The 20,269-nt window shown below is 44.5% G+C and overlaps 1 protein-coding gene across 20 annotated transcripts in view; it reads left to right on the top strand.

Moving 5' to 3' along the window:
- The first annotated feature begins 268 nt into the window (after positions 1-268).
- The window catches only part of PRR16 (proline rich 16), a 197,471-nt gene continuing 177,470 nt past the window's right edge, over positions 269-20,269 (top strand). For 17 of the 20 annotated variants that reach the window (XR_014787699.1, XR_014787700.1, XR_014787706.1 and 14 more), the window contains exon 1: positions 880-1,721. Coding sequence is in view for 2 of the 20 variants with exons in the window: in XM_084833941.1 (XP_084690067.1) it covers positions 1,530-1,721 (192 nt within the window). In the remaining 18 variants the exon portion in view is untranslated. Of the gene's footprint in view, positions 1,722-20,269 lie in introns of all 20 variants that reach the window. The other 3 variants (XR_014787710.1, XR_014787712.1, XR_014787711.1) reach the window with 3 other exon arrangements.

Consider the following 20,269-nt stretch of genomic DNA (forward strand, 5'->3'; position numbering starts at 1 on the left):
GGGCTGTCATTCCTTTGTTTTCTGCAACCGCCTGAAATAGCCTCACAAGTTCCATCTAAAGTGCTTTTTATAGGAATCCTTTCTGTAATAGCCTACTGAAAGCTACCGGCCCGCCTCAAGATAGTCTCTTTCTCCTTTACTTTGTTCCGTCCCTTAATTTCATTTTAAATTATGTTCTAATTCTCACCCCAATCGCGCGCGCGCGCGCGCTCTCGCTCTTCCTTGCAGGCTTTATTTTCTAAGCGCTAATAACAACCACTTGATGGCCGCGTAGGAGCTCTTGTGTCATATTTTGGCATCGTCTCTTTCACTCTCTCCTCTTTTGGCTAGAGCTCAAGCGCCGTAAGGGCGTCATTCCAGAAGTATTTTCCCTGTCCATTTTTTTTTTTTTAAGTTAAAGCGATCTGGCTACCTGTATCGAGAGAGACAGAGAGAGAGAGGGAGAGAGAGAGAGAATGTCGTCCACGAGAACTACAGCGCCAAATTTGGGTGAGCGAAGCCCCAGTTCTCCGGGACCAATCCCAGCTGCCACTCTCGTCGTCTCGCTCTCTGACCCCGAAACAACTGGAGGAAGCGCCCGATCTGTTCCGTGCGAGGGGTGCGCCGAACCATAGCTGATCTCCTGCGATCAGCACCCGATGGCGCATTCTCATCCAAGCGCGGACGGCGTGCTGCAAGCAAGCCAGGAGCCAAGGAGGGCGGAAAGCGAGCCTTGCTGGGGAGGAATGATCGCCGTCGACTTCCCGCGCCTCCCCGGGCACTGCCGCGCTCACCCCTCTTTCCCGTCGCAGGCAGCCACCAGGGAAGAGGAGCCCTTCTCCCGCGGGCGGCCTTGCCGCTCTCTGGGCAAAACCATCCCGCCCTGAGGAGGGGGAGTTCTAGGGAGGCGAACAGTTCTCCTTGGTCTCCCCAGGGCGGCGGCGGCGGCGCGAGGGGGAGTTCACAGGGGCGCTCCTCTCCCTCCTCGCCCCCTCCACCCGCCCCCGTCCCCCGCCCCGCAAGCGCCGCTCCGCCGTCCCGAGGCTCGGTGCGGACTGCGGGCTCGCAGCGACCCGCGCGGCGAGGGCTTCGAGGCGAGCGCGGCCCGCGTGCCGCCCGCCGCGCGCGCGCGCTCGCCCGCCCGCTCCGCGCCGGGGCGGGGGGCGCCCGCCTCCTCGGCGAGCCTCGGAGCGAGCGGAGCGGAGCGCCCTGCATGTCTGTGTCTGCGTGCGGCGGCGAGGGAGGGAAGGCAGCCAGGCGCAGGCGCAGGCGCAGCGCCCGCCCGTCTGCTCGCCTGCCCGCCGCAGCCCGGGCTTCCCCGCTCAGCGCAGTTGCCGGGGAGCGGATGGCAGCGCCAGAGCGCGCCGGCAGCAGCGCGCCGCGGGGGCCCGAGCCCAAGATGTGCAGCCGGGACGGAGGCAGCGGCCGCAGCAGCTCCGGGGGCCCGAAGAGGGACGGGCACGGGCGTCGCCGCCGCCCCTCGCCGGCCACTCAGCTCTCTTGACCTGCCTGCTGCCGTCCGCCCCCCCCCACCGGCGCTCCCCCAAAGAATGTCCGCCAAGTCCAAGGGGACCACCTCCTCCTCCGCCACCTCCTCGTCCGCGTCCTCTCCAGCCGAAGGGGCGCCGGCCGCGGCAGCAGGAGCCTCCAAAGCCAAGGTGAAGGAGCAGATCAAGATCCTCGTGGACGACTTGGAATTAGTCCTGGGGGACCTGAAGGACGTGGCCAAGGAACTGAAGGAGGTGAGAGAAGGGGGGAAGGGGGACCCCCTGGCGCCCCCCGGTAACCTGGGGCGGGGCGTGCGTCTGCGGGCGGGGAGGCAGAGAGCGGCGCAGGGGTTGGGGGGAGCCCTCTGCCGCCTGCGCCGCTTCCCCTGGGCAGGACCGGCTCAACTCTTGGGGAACTGTAGAGAAGCGGCGGCGGCGGCGGCGGCGGCACTGAGAGCCAGAGTGGACCGGACTGCGCCAGACTTGTTACACTTTCGAGTCTTGCCCGGGCGCGAGAAATCAACTAGTGTCCCCTCCCCTCCCCTCCCCTCCCCTCCCTCTTCGGGAGCCGGGCTGGAAAAGCCCGGGCAGCCGCTGCCTTTGAGCGGGTGGCCGGCCGGCCTCGCTCGCTCGCTCGCTTTCCAAATGCCTCTGGGTTCCAACCCTCCGGGGAGGATGTGAATGAGACGCGGCGGCGGCGGCGCAGTCTTTGGTTTGTTTTGGAATGACTAAGAGGCGAGAGGACTCCCGCCCCCCGCCCCGCACCGCCGAGCTCGCTGAGGGGTGGCTTGAGACCGGAGACGGGCAGGGTGGGGTGGGGATGGTGGGTGATGATGGCTTGCGTGCTTTGCCCGGCGCGCCCCTTTCCACCCCCTCCTGAGTTTGGTTTGTAAGGTTGAGGGGCGGAGGGGGGGGAGAAAGAAGGGGCCGTGAGTCTCCATCTCTTCGTGCGAAGGGCTGTGTGGGCATTTCTCTCCCCTCCCCTCCCAGGATCTTGGGATCCAGATTTAGCGTTTAGTCATTGCATTCGCTAAGGAGACGCTCTCTTCTCTGACAGCAGCGACGTCTCTTAACGGCTTAGCCCCCCCCCTTTAAAAAAAAATAAAAATCTCAGGGTGGTTATTTCTGTTCTTTCGGCTGCGGATGTTATTTTTAGGAGGTTGGGGGGAGGTCGCAGCTTTGAGCCTGTCAAACTCATTAAAGTTCCTGTGCTGAGCAAAAGGGGATCTGCCTTGCAGAGAGGGACGGGCGGGACAAGGCAGGCAGCCTAGATCTTCTAGGGGGGTTCGGCTTTCCTGGGGGGGGGGCTGCTTTCTTCTCAAATCCGGCTATCTGAAACACAGACAGTGTCTTCTCTGCAGAAGGCGGCTGCCATGATCCTGAGCCCTTTAAAGCCGACCAAATAAATATGCATGCAAGGATCTAGGCACAAGCCCTAGTTTCCCCCTAACCTCAGGACGTCATCAGCACCACAATCCTAATAAATGGATACCTACTGTGAGTGCCTAAATAGTGTCATTTCCCCAAACTTCATTATATAGAATGGTTGTGTGTGATCTTGATAGAGTTTGAGGGTGGGTGGGTGGAGTGTCCCCTTTTAAAATGGGCTTTTACTAGACTTGGACCTGTTATTTTGCTGTGATGGTTACAGACTGTGACAGATTATGGAATGTTTTAGTGCAATGGAAGCAGAAGAAATCTCTGCTAATATAGTTACGTTTTGTATAGACTGCTGTCAAGATTCAGCAGGGTGTTTTTTTCTTCTTCACACCGCTTTGTACATGCAGAACTGGGTATCTGGGGACTCCATGAGAAACAGTGTAGCGAGCAATGAGCCATTAGCTCCCTCCCACTCATAGTGTTTGACATAACTTTAATGCAAAAAAGCAAAGATAGTTATGATGGCCATAAAAAAAATAAAAATCCAAAATCCATATTAGGGCAATATCTTTAGTAGGCCAAAGGTATTACTCTAATAAGGATTTTATAACTTTAATGTTTAACATCCTGGAGTTGGTATCTGAATTGAATAGGCCTGAATGACAAGAACAAATTCATATATTAATCAATTGTTGATACAACTTATTATGAAGTAAGGCCCATTCAGCTCACAGTGCAATCCTATGCATGTCCATTCAGAAATAAGTCCAGTTGAGTTCAATAAGACTTACTTGTAAGTAAGAGAGTATAGGATTGTAGCCTTAGTGGGACTTCCTACCTAGTAAAGGAGCTGGGATTGGGGAATGGAACAGCTGCTGTTTTAGAAATATAATTACTGGAAGCCACCTGAATTTTCCTTTTCAGGCTCGAATCACAGAATAGATATTATATATAATATCTATTTGTCCCATCTATCTTAGAAACCAATATAATGTATCCTTAGCCAGTGGCAAGTGTCAACTCTAATAGCTTAATTTGCCGGCTGAATGCAATTACTGTGATGTTCTGAAATAGCAAAACATTGCAATTCAAATAATGCAACTTGTATGCCCTTTTCAGAGCTTCCTCGGATCTTTATTAGTGTGTGTGTGTGTGTGTGTGTGTGTGGCACAACTGCTGGACAGATGGTTGGATTATGCATTGAAATTCAAGTGCATAGCACATGTACTGTGCATTCTTTGTAATCCTTGACATTACATTATACAGTTCCCCTCCCCGATTTCCTAATGTCATAGAGGTTTAACAAAGGTTCCCCCCCCCCCTAAGAAGAGGCTTTAGAAACAATTTTTAATTTCTTGGAGAAAGTTCTATAAAAGGTTCAGAAATAACTATCTTATATCTCAACCCTTCTTTCACCAATACACTTTACTACTTTTTTCTCTTGCAAATATGACAGTAGCTGGTTTGTTATATTAAACACATATTCTTTTGTCTTGGATAAGTGTTTGTGGGTATTTAATATTTTCGTGTAAACACTTAGAGTAACAACATTCTTTCCTTTAAAATTTCAAATTGGCTACCACCTCTCCAGTGCTGTATATACTGTTTAGTGTCCCGGGGGAAAAAAAAAATGTTTTCCATCCCATGAATGTGATTCATGCTGCATATAGTTTCTGATGGGTTCCCTCTAGAAACCAAGCAGGATTTCTATAAGTAGAAGTCATGTGTTTGTCACTTACCGTGACTTGGTTTTAGGTAAGTAGACTTGCTTACTGTCATTGGCTGCATGGCTGAGGAAAGAACAGTAACAACAAATATGGTCTTTGCTGCTTGCTTCCAGGAGTAACTTGCCTGTAGCTCTGAGGTTTTTCATGGAAGGAGTGAAGCTATAGTGTAAAAACCTGTCAGGAAAAGCAACAGCTTGTAATTACAACTTTATGCACCTAAAATAGCCAGTTTTAAAGTACTGGTTACAGTGAGAAGATTCAAGGCACTGTTCATTAGTGCACAGCTCATGTCTTGTTCTCAGATTGATGAATAAGTTTCACTGAAATCTTGAATGGCCTGGCTATTAAATGATCTCTTCTACACATGCTTGTTCACTGCCTTGTTAGGCAAGACAGTGATACATTTGTGGATTTATCTACCAGATTCTGTATTTATATGTTATGTTTCATTTATATTCCACTTTTTCTCAATGGAGTGCAGGTGGTGCACATAGGATGCCGAGATGGTCTCCCATCCAGGCACCAGACCCAGATTGCTTAGCTTTAATAAGCATGCTGTATAATGTGCCTTCAGACCATGCCCCATACTTGACTCTGGAAGTAAAGTAAAGTAAGGAAACACTGCTTGCAATATTTATGGAAATGTTTTGTTCCTGTGTTGATTTGTGTGTGTGTGTGTGTGTGTGTTTAAAACAGATTATGTGTGAAGGCATTGGGTTGCTCTCTCAAACTGAAAAAGTACCTCCTTCTGGTGGAGAAAGCACATCTAGATCTACCCACTGAAAACTTAAGAATCTATGTATCTTCTCTGTATAAATACTAGTAATGTGAAGGCCCAGAAAAACCAAAAAAGTTTGGAAAAAACCACATTCAACCCCCACCACCCAGACCCTTTCTGCCCCCCCCATGGAAATACTGGACAATTTTAGATTATGAAATATTTTCTTTTAGAATTATGAATAGAATGTTTAAGAAAAGGTGTTTATATATTGTTACTCGGCCTTTACTCTCACAAACTGATTTCTATATAAGCCTAGAGAAATAAATATTTTGGAAATGTTAAAGCTATGGGGATTTTTTTTAAATCCTCTCTATAAGATTTCAAGCATAGTTATTTCTTCAATTCCTTATTAAAATTATTGATCTAATGTATCTTTGATAGACATTTAGGAAAGCTTTAAGTCATGCTCAATTTTCCAACATGTGACTAGAGTCACCATATCATAATGTGTGAAGAAATGTGCATTCTTGACCAGCGATGTTAATTTCTGGAAAATTTCCCAGTGCTTTATTTTCCCACATAAATTTTTCTTCCTGCCCCTGTGCCCCTGCAATCGAATGCGGAGGTTTGGGGATCCACCTGAGCAGAACTGGTGTGTATGCATGCACGTGTGTGTACAGGGGAAGGAGAGCAAGGGGAAGTCCCATTGTGTGAGTAGAAGACAGCTTGAATATTTTATGGATCTATATGTTTCAATGGGTATATACTTCAATGGGTTTAATCTAAGTAGGATTAAGTCTGGATCCAACCCCCCAGGTCTATGCTGAGGCCTGGTACTATCCATTGCAGCCTCAGATATATGCCTTTCATTGCCTTCTCCTCTCATGATGAGAATCTTGATATATGGATGTTTCATATCAACTGTAAGCTTTTAAAGCAGCAGCTGTGACACTTCTATGTTTTGTGCATTACCCAGCATGCAGTTGATGCTAAATAAATGTGCAGTAGCAATGTGAGAGGAGCATGATTTATTTCAGTGAAATCTGGGCATACAGGTCTTGCTTAGATTAACATTTCTTTCCTTGTTTTAAAAGATGGACAGCATGCGGCAGCTATATTTTAATGTGCCAAGGGTAATACCAAAGCTTCTGTTAACTATGGGATGATCTTCTTTGATGTCAAATGTTCTATCTTCTGAGAGGAAAAAGCTGTTAGGAATAGAATGTTCACAACAGTCCATCTTCAATGCGGGAGTAAATGGTCACTTTGTGGCAACATCCCTCCTGCAGCCCCTAGGGACAGAAGGAACCATGTGGAAAAATTAGGGATATGTGGAACTGGAAGCTGAACATGAATAGTTCCAGGAAATAGAGAAGCTATAAGGACAGGAAGCCCAGGGGCTGGGTGGCTGAAGGAAGGGCTGGAAGATCTTGAAAAAGGTAGGAAGCAGGGATGTGGTGGTGGGGGGTCTCACAGGGATGAAGACCCAGGACTTTTTAAAGAGCCAGGTGTCAGCCAGGTTGCTCCCACTCCCAGCCTACAGCAGTGGGCCAGGCTCTTCCAGCCTTCTCCTCCCCTTCCCTGCTGCTGAGTGAAGGTGAAACTTCCATAGAGTATCCTGTTTTGAAAACCTAAAATGTTTGTGTTTGAGTGAGTGAGTGAAAAAGATTCTAACACCCCTGCATTTTTTCTCAGACATCCAATTGAAATATCCCTGCCTTACTCTCAGCTGCACTGTTTTTGGAACCCAATTGAAGGCTGCATATCTTACAAGGCTGTGTAATCTTAGAAGGGGGCGTGGCTGTGAGGGGGCGTGGCTGTGACTGTCACGAAGGGGCCCTGCACTTCTGAATTTGTCACTACACTACTGGTAGGAAGTGAAGACTTGAGGAAAGGAGAAGCCAATACGATGGAGGCACAACCTGGAGATCCAAGGGTCAGTGAGATTCCAAAGATGATTTGGGCTGCTGTGTTCACAAATTGATTTGAAATCAGTAGCCAAGTCTAATGTGGAGGGAACTGAGGCTGGGTTGCTGTGGGCAGACATCATCTGTTGGGCATGAGATACCGGTGTTGTGAGCATTGGCAGCAGGCTTAATTTTGCTCCTCTCTGCACTGTTAGCTGCTCTGCCTTTTAACAGGAAGAACAAATCTGCCATGACAGGAATCAGAAGCAGGCCAAGCCTTCCTTGCTTTCCCTCTCTCCTTCCCTCAGAGCGATAGCTTCTACATGGGGCAGAATGATGGCATCAAGCTTTGATTATTTAAACATTGATATATGTTAAGAATATAACATTTTTGATTTGTAAATTTTATGGAAGCCTAACCCATGTTTACTGCAGAGTATGTCCATTTAATCTTTTTAAATGGACTTGGTTTCAGGTCTTTCAGATTCTAGCCTAATGGGATTTAGCTTAAAGGTGAAAGTGAATTGTAAAACAAAACCTAAATCAACAGGATAATGTTTAGCTCCTCCCTCCACTTTTTTTTTTTTTTACAGATTAGGTCATGATAATAACTCAGACATGTACCTCCTTTTTTGGGTTGAGGTACATTACAACTGTACATATGTTCATACTTCCCTTCAAAATCAGTTATTTTCCTACAGTTTTCATACTAAGGAATGCATTAGTTATCCTTATAAAGTAGAAACATATGTATAGCTCCACTGAACAATTCTGAAAATAATGAAATGGTACCTACCCATGAATATGCACAGGAAGCCTGGTTTCCTTGCTGGGATTCTCAAGTTGCTTTGTCACATGGCAGAGAAGTAGTCGGACACCTTTAAATCTGGTAATTTTATTATGATGGTAATTTTCATGGCAAAGGATTGGGAAAGATTTGTGCAAAATCATGGTCAGCACAAAATAATCAAACATGATTTGTGAAGCTTTCAGAACTATTATTGGCATATGAATTTAATGATTTAAGTATGATGTGAGTCTAGTTCTAACTTGTGTCTCGACTATCTCTTTAGACTGAAAGTGGGGGCTTACATTGTTGAATATCCCCTGCAAATAATAATAAAGTAAAACACCTGCACATAGAAAATTAAAAGCTAGGGAAATGGTTCTGTACACCTTCGAACCCAGCTACCACACAGGTAGTTTCAGGAAGCATTTCATAAGAACAAGAAAGGGATTAACTGGGAATCAGGACCCAAGCAGATAATTAGGGAGCCACACCATGATTTTAGCTTGGGATCATTGGTCTAGGCTGGTCTCTTGGTCAGGGGAACAGCAGATTATTCAGCTCTTGTGGTACAGAAAGAAGCTCAAAATTTCAAGGAGTTAATGTATAACTTAAATAACTTAAAAACATTTGTGCACAAAGGCATCAAGGAATCTTGATGAAGTAACTTAAAACTGCATATAAGAAGAAGGTGTTGCTGACTGCAGTTAGGGTTGCAATACTATACCCACTTATCTAGGAGGAAGTTCAGTTGAACTCAATGGGACTTACATTCTAAGTAGGCTCATATAAGGCGGCACTGTAAATGAACAGGATAATCTGAGTCTGGATATGGTGTAGCAATTTAAGAAAGTTTACATCTCAAAGAGGTAGACGACTGTAGTTAGGGAGGTAGATACTTGGTGTATTTTTGCCAGGAGGATCATGTGGAAGAGCCCAGATGCAAAAGACAGGCCTCCTGCACCTTTAACATTTGTGTAGAAAAGGGAATTTCAGCAGGAGTAGCTGTTAGAGGTGCAGGACCCCTTCCCTCTTTTACATCTGGCCACCCAGTCATGTATCATGTTCAGGCCAGAGGCTGCTTATGGGAATAGAGGTCAATTGAGGAGGTTGAGTCATAGCTGCAGTGTCTAGGAATCAGCTGCTTATACATTCCACAATAGAGTTTGAGGATAAAAAATTGCACCTGAAAGACTTGAATCAATGGGTCTAATAAATCAGAGACCATCATGTCCCACACATAGGCCAACAGCCTCTAGCCTAGCCTTTTCCCAAATAACTTGCCTTTGAACATGAGGGCACATTTTGTTATGTGAGCTTGCCACCTATAAATTGTAGTTTTACAACTGAGACGCAGGCTTACCACCTTAGTTCCACATGAAACCAGATGCAAAAAGTGGTGGATCTACTCCAAGGGAATAGGAAAGAATCTTAGGATCTTAACCCCTTAGTCCTCATTACAGTTTTAATGTAATGAGGTACAGACCTGTATTTTGCTGTTCTGTAAATGCCATGCACGTTGATGGTGCTAAGTACATAACAATATTATGTAATCTACCACTTTTACATCCCAGGCTGTGGAACTCTTCAACCAGTGTCTGGAGGCTGTTTTGGTTTGGGATGGAGAGGGGTGAACAAGCTGAAACTTAATCCAGACAAGACAGAGGTACTGTGGGTTGGGAAACCAACTACTTTGGTTGGAGGTTTACAACTGGTCTTAGATGGGGTTGCAGTCCCCCTGAAAGACCAAGTGTGCAGCCTGGGAGTCCTCCTGGACTCTAAGCTAACTGGGGAAGCCAGGTGGCTACGATGTCCAGGAGTGCTTTTTACCAGCTTAGGCTGGTACACCTGTCTGGAAAATATGGACCTTGCCTCAGTTATCCACGCACTAGTTACGTCCAGGCTGGACTGCTGTAATGTGCTGTACATGGGGCTGCCTTTGAAGATGGTTCAGAAACTCCAGCTCATGCAGAATGTGGCCACCCAAGTACTGGGATGGTGCCTATACTGCGCCAGCTGTACTAGTTACCAGTGTGTTTCTGAGCCCAATTCAAAGTGCTGGTTTTGACCCTTAAAGCCTTAAATGGGTTGGGACCAAGTTACTTGAAGGACTGCCTTCACCCATATCAGCCTGCCTGCACTTTAAGATCAGAAAAAGAGGCCCTTCTCATTTGCTCACCTGTAAGGGCAGTCAGATGGGTAATTGCATGTGAGAGGGCCTTCTCTGCAGTGGCCCCACACCTTTGGAACAAGTTGCCAGCAGAGGTCCACCACGCTTCATCATTGCAGGCTTCTAAGAAGGCCTATGGAAACATATAACTTTACTGTAGCCTTCTCTTGATATGACTGCCATTGTTGCTGCTGCTGCTGCTGCTGCTGTTGCTGGTTTTATTGTTGGCTTTTATTGTTTTTATGTTTGTATGGCTTTTAATATTGTCAGTGTTTTTATGTATTTTATTCCTGTAAGTTGCCTTGGGAGGGCTTCTGCCCTGAAAGGTGGCCAAGAAATGTTTTAAATAAAATATTAAATTTAATATATGTATGTCTTCAAGAATGACCTAAAAGGGGTGGCAAAAGTAAAACAATATTACATAAAGAGAAGCTCAAATTATTCTTGGGATCATACAGTTATCGCTGTAGGTTGTTTTTTTTCCATGATTTCTTGTTGCTTGATTGACCTATAAACTACTCACTTTTAGATATAATTCAGGCTGTCACTTTTCAACCACCAATCCACTTAAAAAAATATCTTGATGACCAAAACTAGTTTTTCCACATGTTGGGGTACATGGACAAGTATTGGACTCATGGACTCTCCTCTCTCATGTATAATAATCTGTAATAAGATCTAGGGTTTATGTGTGCCTAGTCTGCAAGAAATCTAGATGCTCTGTCAGAGGAATTAGACATGAGAAGTTGTATAAGTTTAGTTCAAAGGATTGCTAACTCTAAAAGCTCAGCCATCAAAGTGTTGTGCTGGCTGAGTTTCCAGTGATGTCAGTGTTTTGTTCCATTGGACTGTCTGAACTCTGTTGCATACTGTTTGAATTGTTGAGAGCAGTGGTTTTCAAATGTTACCACAATAGATCCTTCTCAAGTCAATACTTACAAGTGGAAGTTCAAGAGTTCTCTAAACCTGAGGTATAGAGCAGCAGCCCCACATAGTTACGTCCAGGACAATGTAGAGTGGTCCTGGCCTTAGTGGTGAAAGAGAATTTTGTTTCAGTTTGTTAAAACATCAGAATTTGCCTTATTTGCATCCCTGAATGAGAACACGTTGTTTTGGCAAAGCTTGTATATTCTGAAATTTGCTCTTGTGTTGGCAAAATGCATTTATTAGAAAAATGCAAACTTTAAAAATATGCATTTTGAAAACAACAACGCATTTTCATACTTTAGTCAATAGAGGAAGTGTGCATTTGAATGCGCACTTTTTAAAAATGTGCACTATTCCTGTTTGAACAACAGCAATAAAAGCTTGCATTTGGGAATGGGAACAAGGCAGAGTGAGCTTTGAGGTGGAACTTGGAGAACCTTGATTAGTTCTAGCCTCATTGATTCTCCCATCCTTAGCTGGCCTCTCTTGGAAGTACCCCTGGTGTCTGTGTCTCTGTGTGACATATCTATGGCCATATCAGGTCCTTTGATATTGGTAGCAGACACAAATGAGGTATTGGTGTGCCCCTAGGCACTTTATCCTCATGGAGCTCAACCAAGTCTCAACTCCAGCAATGGCTCTGTGTGCTCTTAGAAAGCGATTGCATATAGGCTATTACGCTCCCAAGACTGTGTTCATACAAAATTAAATGCCTGACTTCATAGCGATTCACGTTACCTCAGTTCTGGCATTAGGAAGATTACCAGAAAAGACAGTGGGCAAAGCCCCATCGGGCTATTTCTGTATACTTTGAGGTCCCTGAAGGCAAAACAGCAACTGTTTTGTGAAAAGTGTGATTGTCACTGTCAGGATTGCTTCTTTTACTTCCCTTCCGACTTCATTGTTTGCTATTTTCTCTTCCCACCATGTACTCTGTGTGTGTGTGTGTGTGTGTGTGTGTGTATATATATATATATATGTATATACCTGAAACTCTGGATGACATTTCATGCATGTGATTAAGTGGGCTATAGTCCATGAAAGTTTACACCAGAATAAATCTGTTTGGGTAAAATCCAACCTAAGTCCTACTTGGAGTAGACCCATTGAAATGAATGGGATGTAAGTTAGTCATGACTAAAGTATTATTGATTTCAATAGGTTTACTCTAAGTATGTCTTAAGTTAGATTTTATCCTTAGTATTTAAGATGCCACAAGGCTCTATTGTTTTTGCTACATGGCTGTCCCTCAGGAAATTATTTGTGCTCTTTGTTATGTATACACAAGGTGTATGTGGGAACTTTGAGGTTGGGCTCATCTTTAACTTGTCAGAAGTAGGCTGATAATTTGGCACTCTTCTCGCCCAACTGAAAGGGCGATCCCATCCATGTTTACTCAGATATGTCCCATTAAGTTCAATGGAGCTTACTTACAGGTAATAATATAGAGGATTACAGCCTAAAATGCATTCTCAGCTTACCTCCATGTTTCTTGGGTTATGGTGGTTGTGGTGCTTGACAAAATGCACAGTTTCTCCATGTACATTTTGTTGCTTGTGCAAACGGAATTTAGATTATGTTTCAAATACTTAAGAAATGTAAGCTTGTGGTCAGTAGAGAATGAATCAATAAATGAACAAAGTAAACAAAATAAATTGAGAAGTAATATCATAGTTCAGACACATCTAGTTTTTCTGACATTGTCATTTTTCAAGGCTTTCTTCCATCCAGAATTTGTTGATAATGTAATGTGTATTTTAGTTCTTTAGTTGATTGCACTAGAGAATTTTCTTGAATCACATCACATGGTAAATACTTTTGTGGATATATAACTTCATCAGCCAGAACAAATTCTTGAAAGTTATTTGTGAAACGTTTGCATAACTCTTAGTAAGCAAATGAATATGCTTGAGCTTTTTATCAAAAGGGAGCAGACATAGTAGCTGTTGCCAATAATCTGCAGAAACCCCAGAAATCAATCCAAAATGGAGAATATCTATATTGTATGGTATGCAAGGAAAATAATGGGTAGTGTGCATAATTATTTTGGCTTCATGTAAGTGTTGCCCACACTAGCAATTTGTTCACTTGACTGCCTGCCATAAAATTTGTGGTTTCTGTGCATCAATGAATTTTCCATTTCTGCCTCCAACTTGCTATGTTTTGATTGATTTAGTGAATAATTTTGTATGTCTTACACTATTGACTTTTCCACTTCAGTAAAGATTTAAGCAGAAATGCAGGTATCAGATGATGTCTAGAAACAAAATAACCTCAACCTCATATGGCACATAAGCACAGGACATGTTGTTCAGGTGTGGGATCCTCTGTCGTTACATACTGTATATATATATAGGGACTAAATATAGGAGGTTTATGTAGGCCATAATGTTGGGCCTAAATAAATCCTAAATAAATAAAAAAACTATTGGTGGGAGACAGCAAAATAGGTTGTCAGGGTGCAATATTTCTCTGGCATGTGAGAACAATTAGGGAAAATTGAGTTTATCCTTTCTCAGCAGCTGCAAACCCACCAGTGGCCACCAGTTGTAAGGTGGTGCTCTTATGGGGGCTGTGAGCATGGAGAAAAGGGAGCTAATGATGCTTTTAGATGGTAAGTGCTCACACTGGCACCCAGTAGTGACACTGATGGGGCTGAAATCACTATTACTAGCATTGAGTAAGGAATAGATGGCCGAGTCCTTAGGATAGGATAATAGGAACAGTGATGTTACTGAGACTTGTAGTTCCTGGTTCAAAAACAGGCATCTTAGAAGTGGGAAGTATTACAGCCTCTAAATTCTTTAGATTTAAATCCAAGCTGCAGAAGAATTCTACTCCTTCCCCAAACCCCATTCCTTCCTTCCTTCCTTCCTTCCTTCCTTCCTCCCTTCCCTCCCTCCCTCCCTCCCTCCCTCCCACCCACCTACCACTTTGCTGGCTACCATCATTTCCTCAGCAGCAAGCAGGAAGACAGAAGAGAGATCTCTTCCCCCTTCTCTTGATTCCGGCGTGTGTTATGCTGCTACACAGTGCACCAGGCAAAAGTATCCCTGGGAAATGTTTTCTTAAGGACTACTAACATCCGCAATAGCTATATGGAAAAGTACATGTCCCAGGTCTACTTTTATCTGATGCACCATGTGCCAGGAGGTGAGAACAGGGGTGGGACATGCAGCCACCAACACTAGAGCCAGCAACCACATAGGCAGATGGGAGAGGAGCTTGGAATTAAAGGCAGGGAAGGGAGTAGGAAGTTTATGGTTGTGGATAGGGTTTAGACCTTGGGGGCATGGCAGAGTCTAAATTGATTCATGAGATGGCAAGATTGAACATCGACATCTTGGGAATCAGCAAACTAAAATGGACAAGCATGGGCGAATTCAATTCAGGTGAACATCATATCTACTACTGTGGGCAAGAATCCCTTAGAAGAAATGGAGTAGCACTCATAGTCAACAAAAGAGTGGGAAAAGCAGTACTGGGGTACAATCTCAAAAATGATAGAATGATCTCAGTACGAATCCAAGGCAAACCGTTCAACATCACAGTAATTCAAGTCTATGCCCCAACCACTGATGCCGAAGAAGCTGAGGTTGATCGGTTCTATGAAGACCTTCAACACCTTCAGAACTAACACCAAAAAAAGATGTCCTCTTCATCATAGGGGATTGGAATGCTAAAGTAGGAAGTCAAGAAATCACCGGGATAACAGGCAAGCATGGCCTTGGTGTACAAAATGAAGCAGGGCAAAGGCTAATAGAGTTTTGCCAAGAGAACACGCTGATCATAGCAAACACTCCTTTCCAACAGCACAAGAGACGACTCTACACATGGACATCACCAGATAGTCAATATCGAAACCAGATTGATTATGTCCTTTGCAGCCAAAGATGGAGAAGGTCTATACAGTCAGTAAAAACAAGATCTGGAGCTGACTGTGGCTCAGATCATGAGCTACTTATTGCAAAATTTCAGCTTAAATTGAAGAACACAGGGAAAACCACTAAACCATTCAGGTATGACCTCAATCATATCCCTTATGAATATACAGTGGAGGTGAGGAATAGATTTCAGGGATTAGACCTGATAGACAGGGTGCCTGAGGAACTATGGACGGAAGTCTGTAACATTGTTCAGGAGGCAGCAACTCAATCCATCCCAAAGAAAAAGAAGTGCAAGAAAGCAAAGTGGCTATCTGATGAGGCTTTACATGTAGCTGAGGAAAGAAGGGAAGCGTAAAGCAAGGGAGAAAGGGGAAGATATATCCAACTGAATGCAGAGTTCCAGAGAATAGCAAGGAGAGACAAGAAGGCCTTCTTAAATGAACCATGCAAAGAAATCGAAGAAAACAATAGAATGGGAAAGACTAGAGATCTCTTCAAGAAAATCGGAGATCTCAAGGGAATGTTTTGTGCAAAGACGGGCATGATAAAGGACAAAGAAGGCAGGGACCTAACAGAAGCAGATGAGATTAAGAAGAGGTGGAAAGAATACACAGAAGAACTATACAGGAAAGATCTTAATGTCCGTGATAGCCATGATAGTGCGGTCACTGAACTTGAGCCGGACATCCTCAAGAGTGAAGTCAAGTGGGCCTTAGGAAGCATTACTAACAACAAAGCTAGCGGAGATGGCAGTATTCCAGCTGAGCTATTTAAGATCCTAAAAGATGATGCTATTAAAGTGCTGCACTCAATATACCAACAAATTTGGAACACTCAGCAATGGCCACAAGACTGGAAAAGGTCAGTTTGCATTCCAATTCCAAAGGAGGGCAATGCCAAAGAGTGTTCAAACTACCGTACAATTGCGTTCATTTCACATGCCAGCAAGGTGATGCTCAAAATCCTACAAGCTAGGCTTCAGCATTATGCGAACTGAGAACTACCGGAAGTACAAGCTGGGTTTCGAAGAGGCAGAGGAACTAGAGATCAAATCGCCAACATTCGCTGGTTCATGGAGAAAGCAAGAGAATTCCAGAAAAATGTCTATTTCTGCTTCATTGATTACGCTAAAGCCTTTGATTGTGTGGATCACAACAAACTGTGGCAAATTCTTAAAGAGATGGGAGTACCAGACCACTATACCTGTCTCCTGAGAAACCTGTACGGGGGTCAAGAAGCAACAGTAAGAACCAGACATGGAACAACGGATTGGTTCAAAATTGGGAAAGGAGTACGACAAGGCTGCATATTGTCGTCCTGCTTATTTAACTTATATGCAGAGTACATCATGAGAAATGCTGGGTTGGATGAATCACAGGTTGGAATTAAGATTGCCAGGAGAATTATCAACAACCTCAGATACACAGCCGATACCACCCTAATGGCAGAAAGCGAAGAGGATCTTGTTGAGGGTGAAAGTGGAGAGTGCAAAAGCTGGTTTGAAACTCAACATTAAAAAAACTAAGATCAAGGCATCTGGCCCCATCACTTCCTGGCATATGGAAGGGGAAGAACTGGAAGCAGTGACAGACTTTATTTTCTTGGGCTCCAAGATCACCGCAGACGGTGAGTGTAGCCATGAAATTAAAAGATGCTTGCTCCTTGGGAGGAAAGCTATGGCAAACTTAGACAGCATAGTAAGAAGTAGAGACATCACCTTGCCGACAAAGGTTCGTATAATCAAAGCTATGGTTTTTCCAGTAGCAATGTATGGCTGTGAGAGCTGGACTATAAGGAAGGCTGAGCGCCGAAGAATTGATGCTTTCGAACTGTGGTACTGGAGAAGACTCTTATGAGTCCCCTGGACTGCAAGGAGGTCAAATCAGTCCATCCTAAAGGAAATCAACCCTGAGTGCTCATTGGAAGGACAGCTACTGAAGCTGAAGCTCAAATATTTTGGCCCCCTAATGTGAAGAGAAAACTCCCTGGAAAAGACCCTGATGCTGGGAAAGATTGAAGGCAAAAGGAGAAGGAGACGGCAGAGGATGAGATGGCTAGATAGTATCACCGATGCATAGGAATGCACGAAAGCCACTTACCTGGTCTCGCAGCTTTTCGCGGTGGGGGGGAGGCGCTTCGCTGCTCTCCCCGTGAAGTTCAGGCCGGGGGGGGAGGCTTCCCGCCTCGCCCGGCTGAAATTCAGGCTGGGGGGGATGCTTCCCGCTGCGCCCGGCCGAAATTCAGGCCGGTGAGGAGGTGCCTCGCATCGCCCGGCCGCGAAATAAAAAGTTAAAAAACAAAACAAAAAACGCCCCCGTGATAGGCTACGTGACGATTAACATAGCCTATCACGGCTAGATCTGCAAAGTCAGCCGTGATAGGCTACGTCAATCGTCACGTAGCCTATCACGGGTGACTTAAAAAAAAAAAAAAAGCGCGTACGCAAATGGCGGCCCCCATAGGGAGCCGCCATTTGCGTTCCTTATTTGGTCGCTGTAGTCTACGTAAATCTTTACGTAGACTACAGCGACCAAATAAGGAACGTGAATGGCGGCTCCCTATGGGGGCTGCCATTAGCCGTATGCGCTTTTTTTTTTTTTAAAGTCACCTGTGATAGGCTACGTGACGATTTACGTAGCCTATCATGGCTGACTTTGCAAATCTAGCCGTGATATGCTACGTTAATCGTCACGTAGCCTATCACAGGGGCATTTTTTTTTTTTTTACGTTTATTGGAATGGCTGCGGCGTCAGCCGGTCAAAGCCGCTCCTGCCCCTGACGAAGACCCGATGAACCGCTGCCGGGACCCGCCGCCGGGAGGGACATTCGGGAAAGGTAAGTCCCGTCCCGGGGGGGGTGCGGGGGGCGGGGTGTGTGTGGAGAATTTCTCCCCGAAACTTCTTCGGGGGGCCGAACACGTTGGCGCTCGGCCCCCCGAAATTTCGGGGAGAAATTCTCCGCCATCCCTACCGATGCAATGAATATGAACTTGAGCACACTCCAGGAGAGAGCGGAGGACAGGAAGGCCTGGCGTGCTATGGTCCATGGAGTCATGAAGAGTCGGACATGACTGAACGGCTGAACAACAACAACATGTTGAGCTATTTCTGGATTTTTTGGGGAAAATAACTCAACATGTTTTGAACCAATCTGATTTGAGTCTGGGACAGGCGGGAGTGATCGTGCATCATGAATTAGGAAAAACAAGCTGAGTTCATTTTTTTTAAGTTTCTCATTTACTTACAGATGTGATTGACTAGAAATTATCTGTGTATGTTGCAACATAGATACTGCTTCACACTAGAAGAAGATGTTGTTTTAAAACTTGCTTTGATGTATTCCAGCTTTGGGCCCAGCATTTATGGTTTACTTTTTCAGTTGTGCATTTGCTTATAGAGATGATATTCCACGTGAAGGAGTTGTTTACTGTGGGAGGAAGGAAGAATCAGAAATATGAAACCCACTTTTATATGGCCATTGCTGTTATTTCTGTAGCATATTCAGTGTTCTTTTAATGTTCACTTTCTCTTAGTGTACCATGTACAACAACCTTGAGTAACAGATTATAAGTCCATGCTATGTTTTACTTTCAGTTATTTTTGTGGGAATTTTTTTGTGGAACAAAGAACTTGGAAACAAGTTGCAAAACGTATGTACCTCTAAAGTACAAAAGGCAATTTCAGTAATCCTTGAAGTAGTGGTTACTGATCTTGCAGCAGGTATTCTAAACCAGAGTAGGAACTGGATATTATTACACTAAGTTCACACTTAATCCAGACAAGATGGATGTACTATTGGCTGGAGGTTTGATGGTCCTGTTTGGATATCAGCCTTTTCTGGATGGGATTGTACTTTCCCATAAGCAACAGGACCGCAGTTTGGAAGTATTCATGGACCCAGAGCAGGTGAGATGGTGGACAGAATGTTTTTTGCCAATTCCACATTGTCAGCCAACGGTAGCCTTTCCTGGAGAATTCATATTTCGACTTGACCATTCATGGTCTTGTCACCTCCTGATTAGATTATTGTAATATATGCTTTATGGTGTTGTCCTGAAACACCGATTGAAAGCATAATTTGGTTAGAAAGGGGCTGTGCAGGCTGTGAAGGAAACTGTTCATTCAAATGGGATAACAGATCAGCTTCATTGGCTACCAGTTCTGGACCCAACTTTAACCTCTAAAGCCCTAATTGGCCTGGGACCAGAACACCACAGGAACTACATCCCTGCAACCTCTGTTCCACTTCAGAAGCCTTTGTTTGGATCCTGCTACTGTTCAGGCAGGGTGCATACCTGGGGAGTGGGTTGGTACCCAGGAGAGGGCCTATTCAGTTGTGGTGCCTAGTATTTGGAATGGCCTCATTAGAGAGATATGGCTGGCTAATCACTGCCTGCTTTTAGGTTTATTTTATTTAGACAGGCTTTTCCAGAAGATTGGTTTTATTGTGAACTTTACTGCTGTTTTTAAAATTGCTGCTTTAACATATTGTTTTAGTTCTGGTTTTAGTGATAGGCTACACTTTATATTTTTAGTATCATTGTTAGCCACCTTGAAGTCTTAGGTATAAAGATGTTATAGAAATTAATAAATAATACATTTGGAAAGTGTGTGGTCCCACAACGTCCACCTTGAAGACTTACTTGATTTATACAAGTGCTTTATGCTATTAAGATCTAACTCTGGATCACTGTATTCTTTGCATCCATTCAACTATGCTGAATTTGCGAGATGCACAAATGCAGAATATATTTGGCATGGTTTATTGTGTTTTTCAAGTGGATCCAGTGATGATTTGATGATTTAATTTTATGAGGAGTATGTTTGCCATTAGCCTAGCTGTTTGAAACCCAGTAAATTTTGTATGTTTGTAAGAATCTTGCAAATGACTGTTTGTGCATAGTCCAAGCAAGCTCACTTTTTATGCTCTTAAATGACCAGTTACATGCAGAGTTTAATGTTGGTTCTGAATCTTCATGACCTTAGTCACATCTATGTGTTCCCTGAAGCACCTCTCATTCTTAAGATTGGCAGTATTAAAATTACCCATCTGCTCTGCATGCTTATTCAGTCTCTTCCTCTTCTTCTGCTAAGAAGAGTTTTGACAGATACCCTTGTGTTTTGGCACCTGAGAAGCGAATACTTACTGGGTTTTGCTGAAATTCACCCACCGTGACGTCTGTTATGGCCTCTCCTTGACTTCTAGGTCCAGTTTCATTATATGTAGAAGCATGTTAAAAGTGAAATAATATCGATTTTTTTCTGATGTGCAACAATATTAACACAGAACAAAGATCA

Source organism: Heloderma suspectum, chromosome 2 (assembly GCF_057233095.1).
Source record: "Heloderma suspectum isolate Gila_16-S chromosome 2, 16-S_ref, whole genome shotgun sequence".
Lineage (NCBI taxonomy): Eukaryota > Metazoa > Chordata > Lepidosauria > Squamata > Helodermatidae > Heloderma > Heloderma suspectum.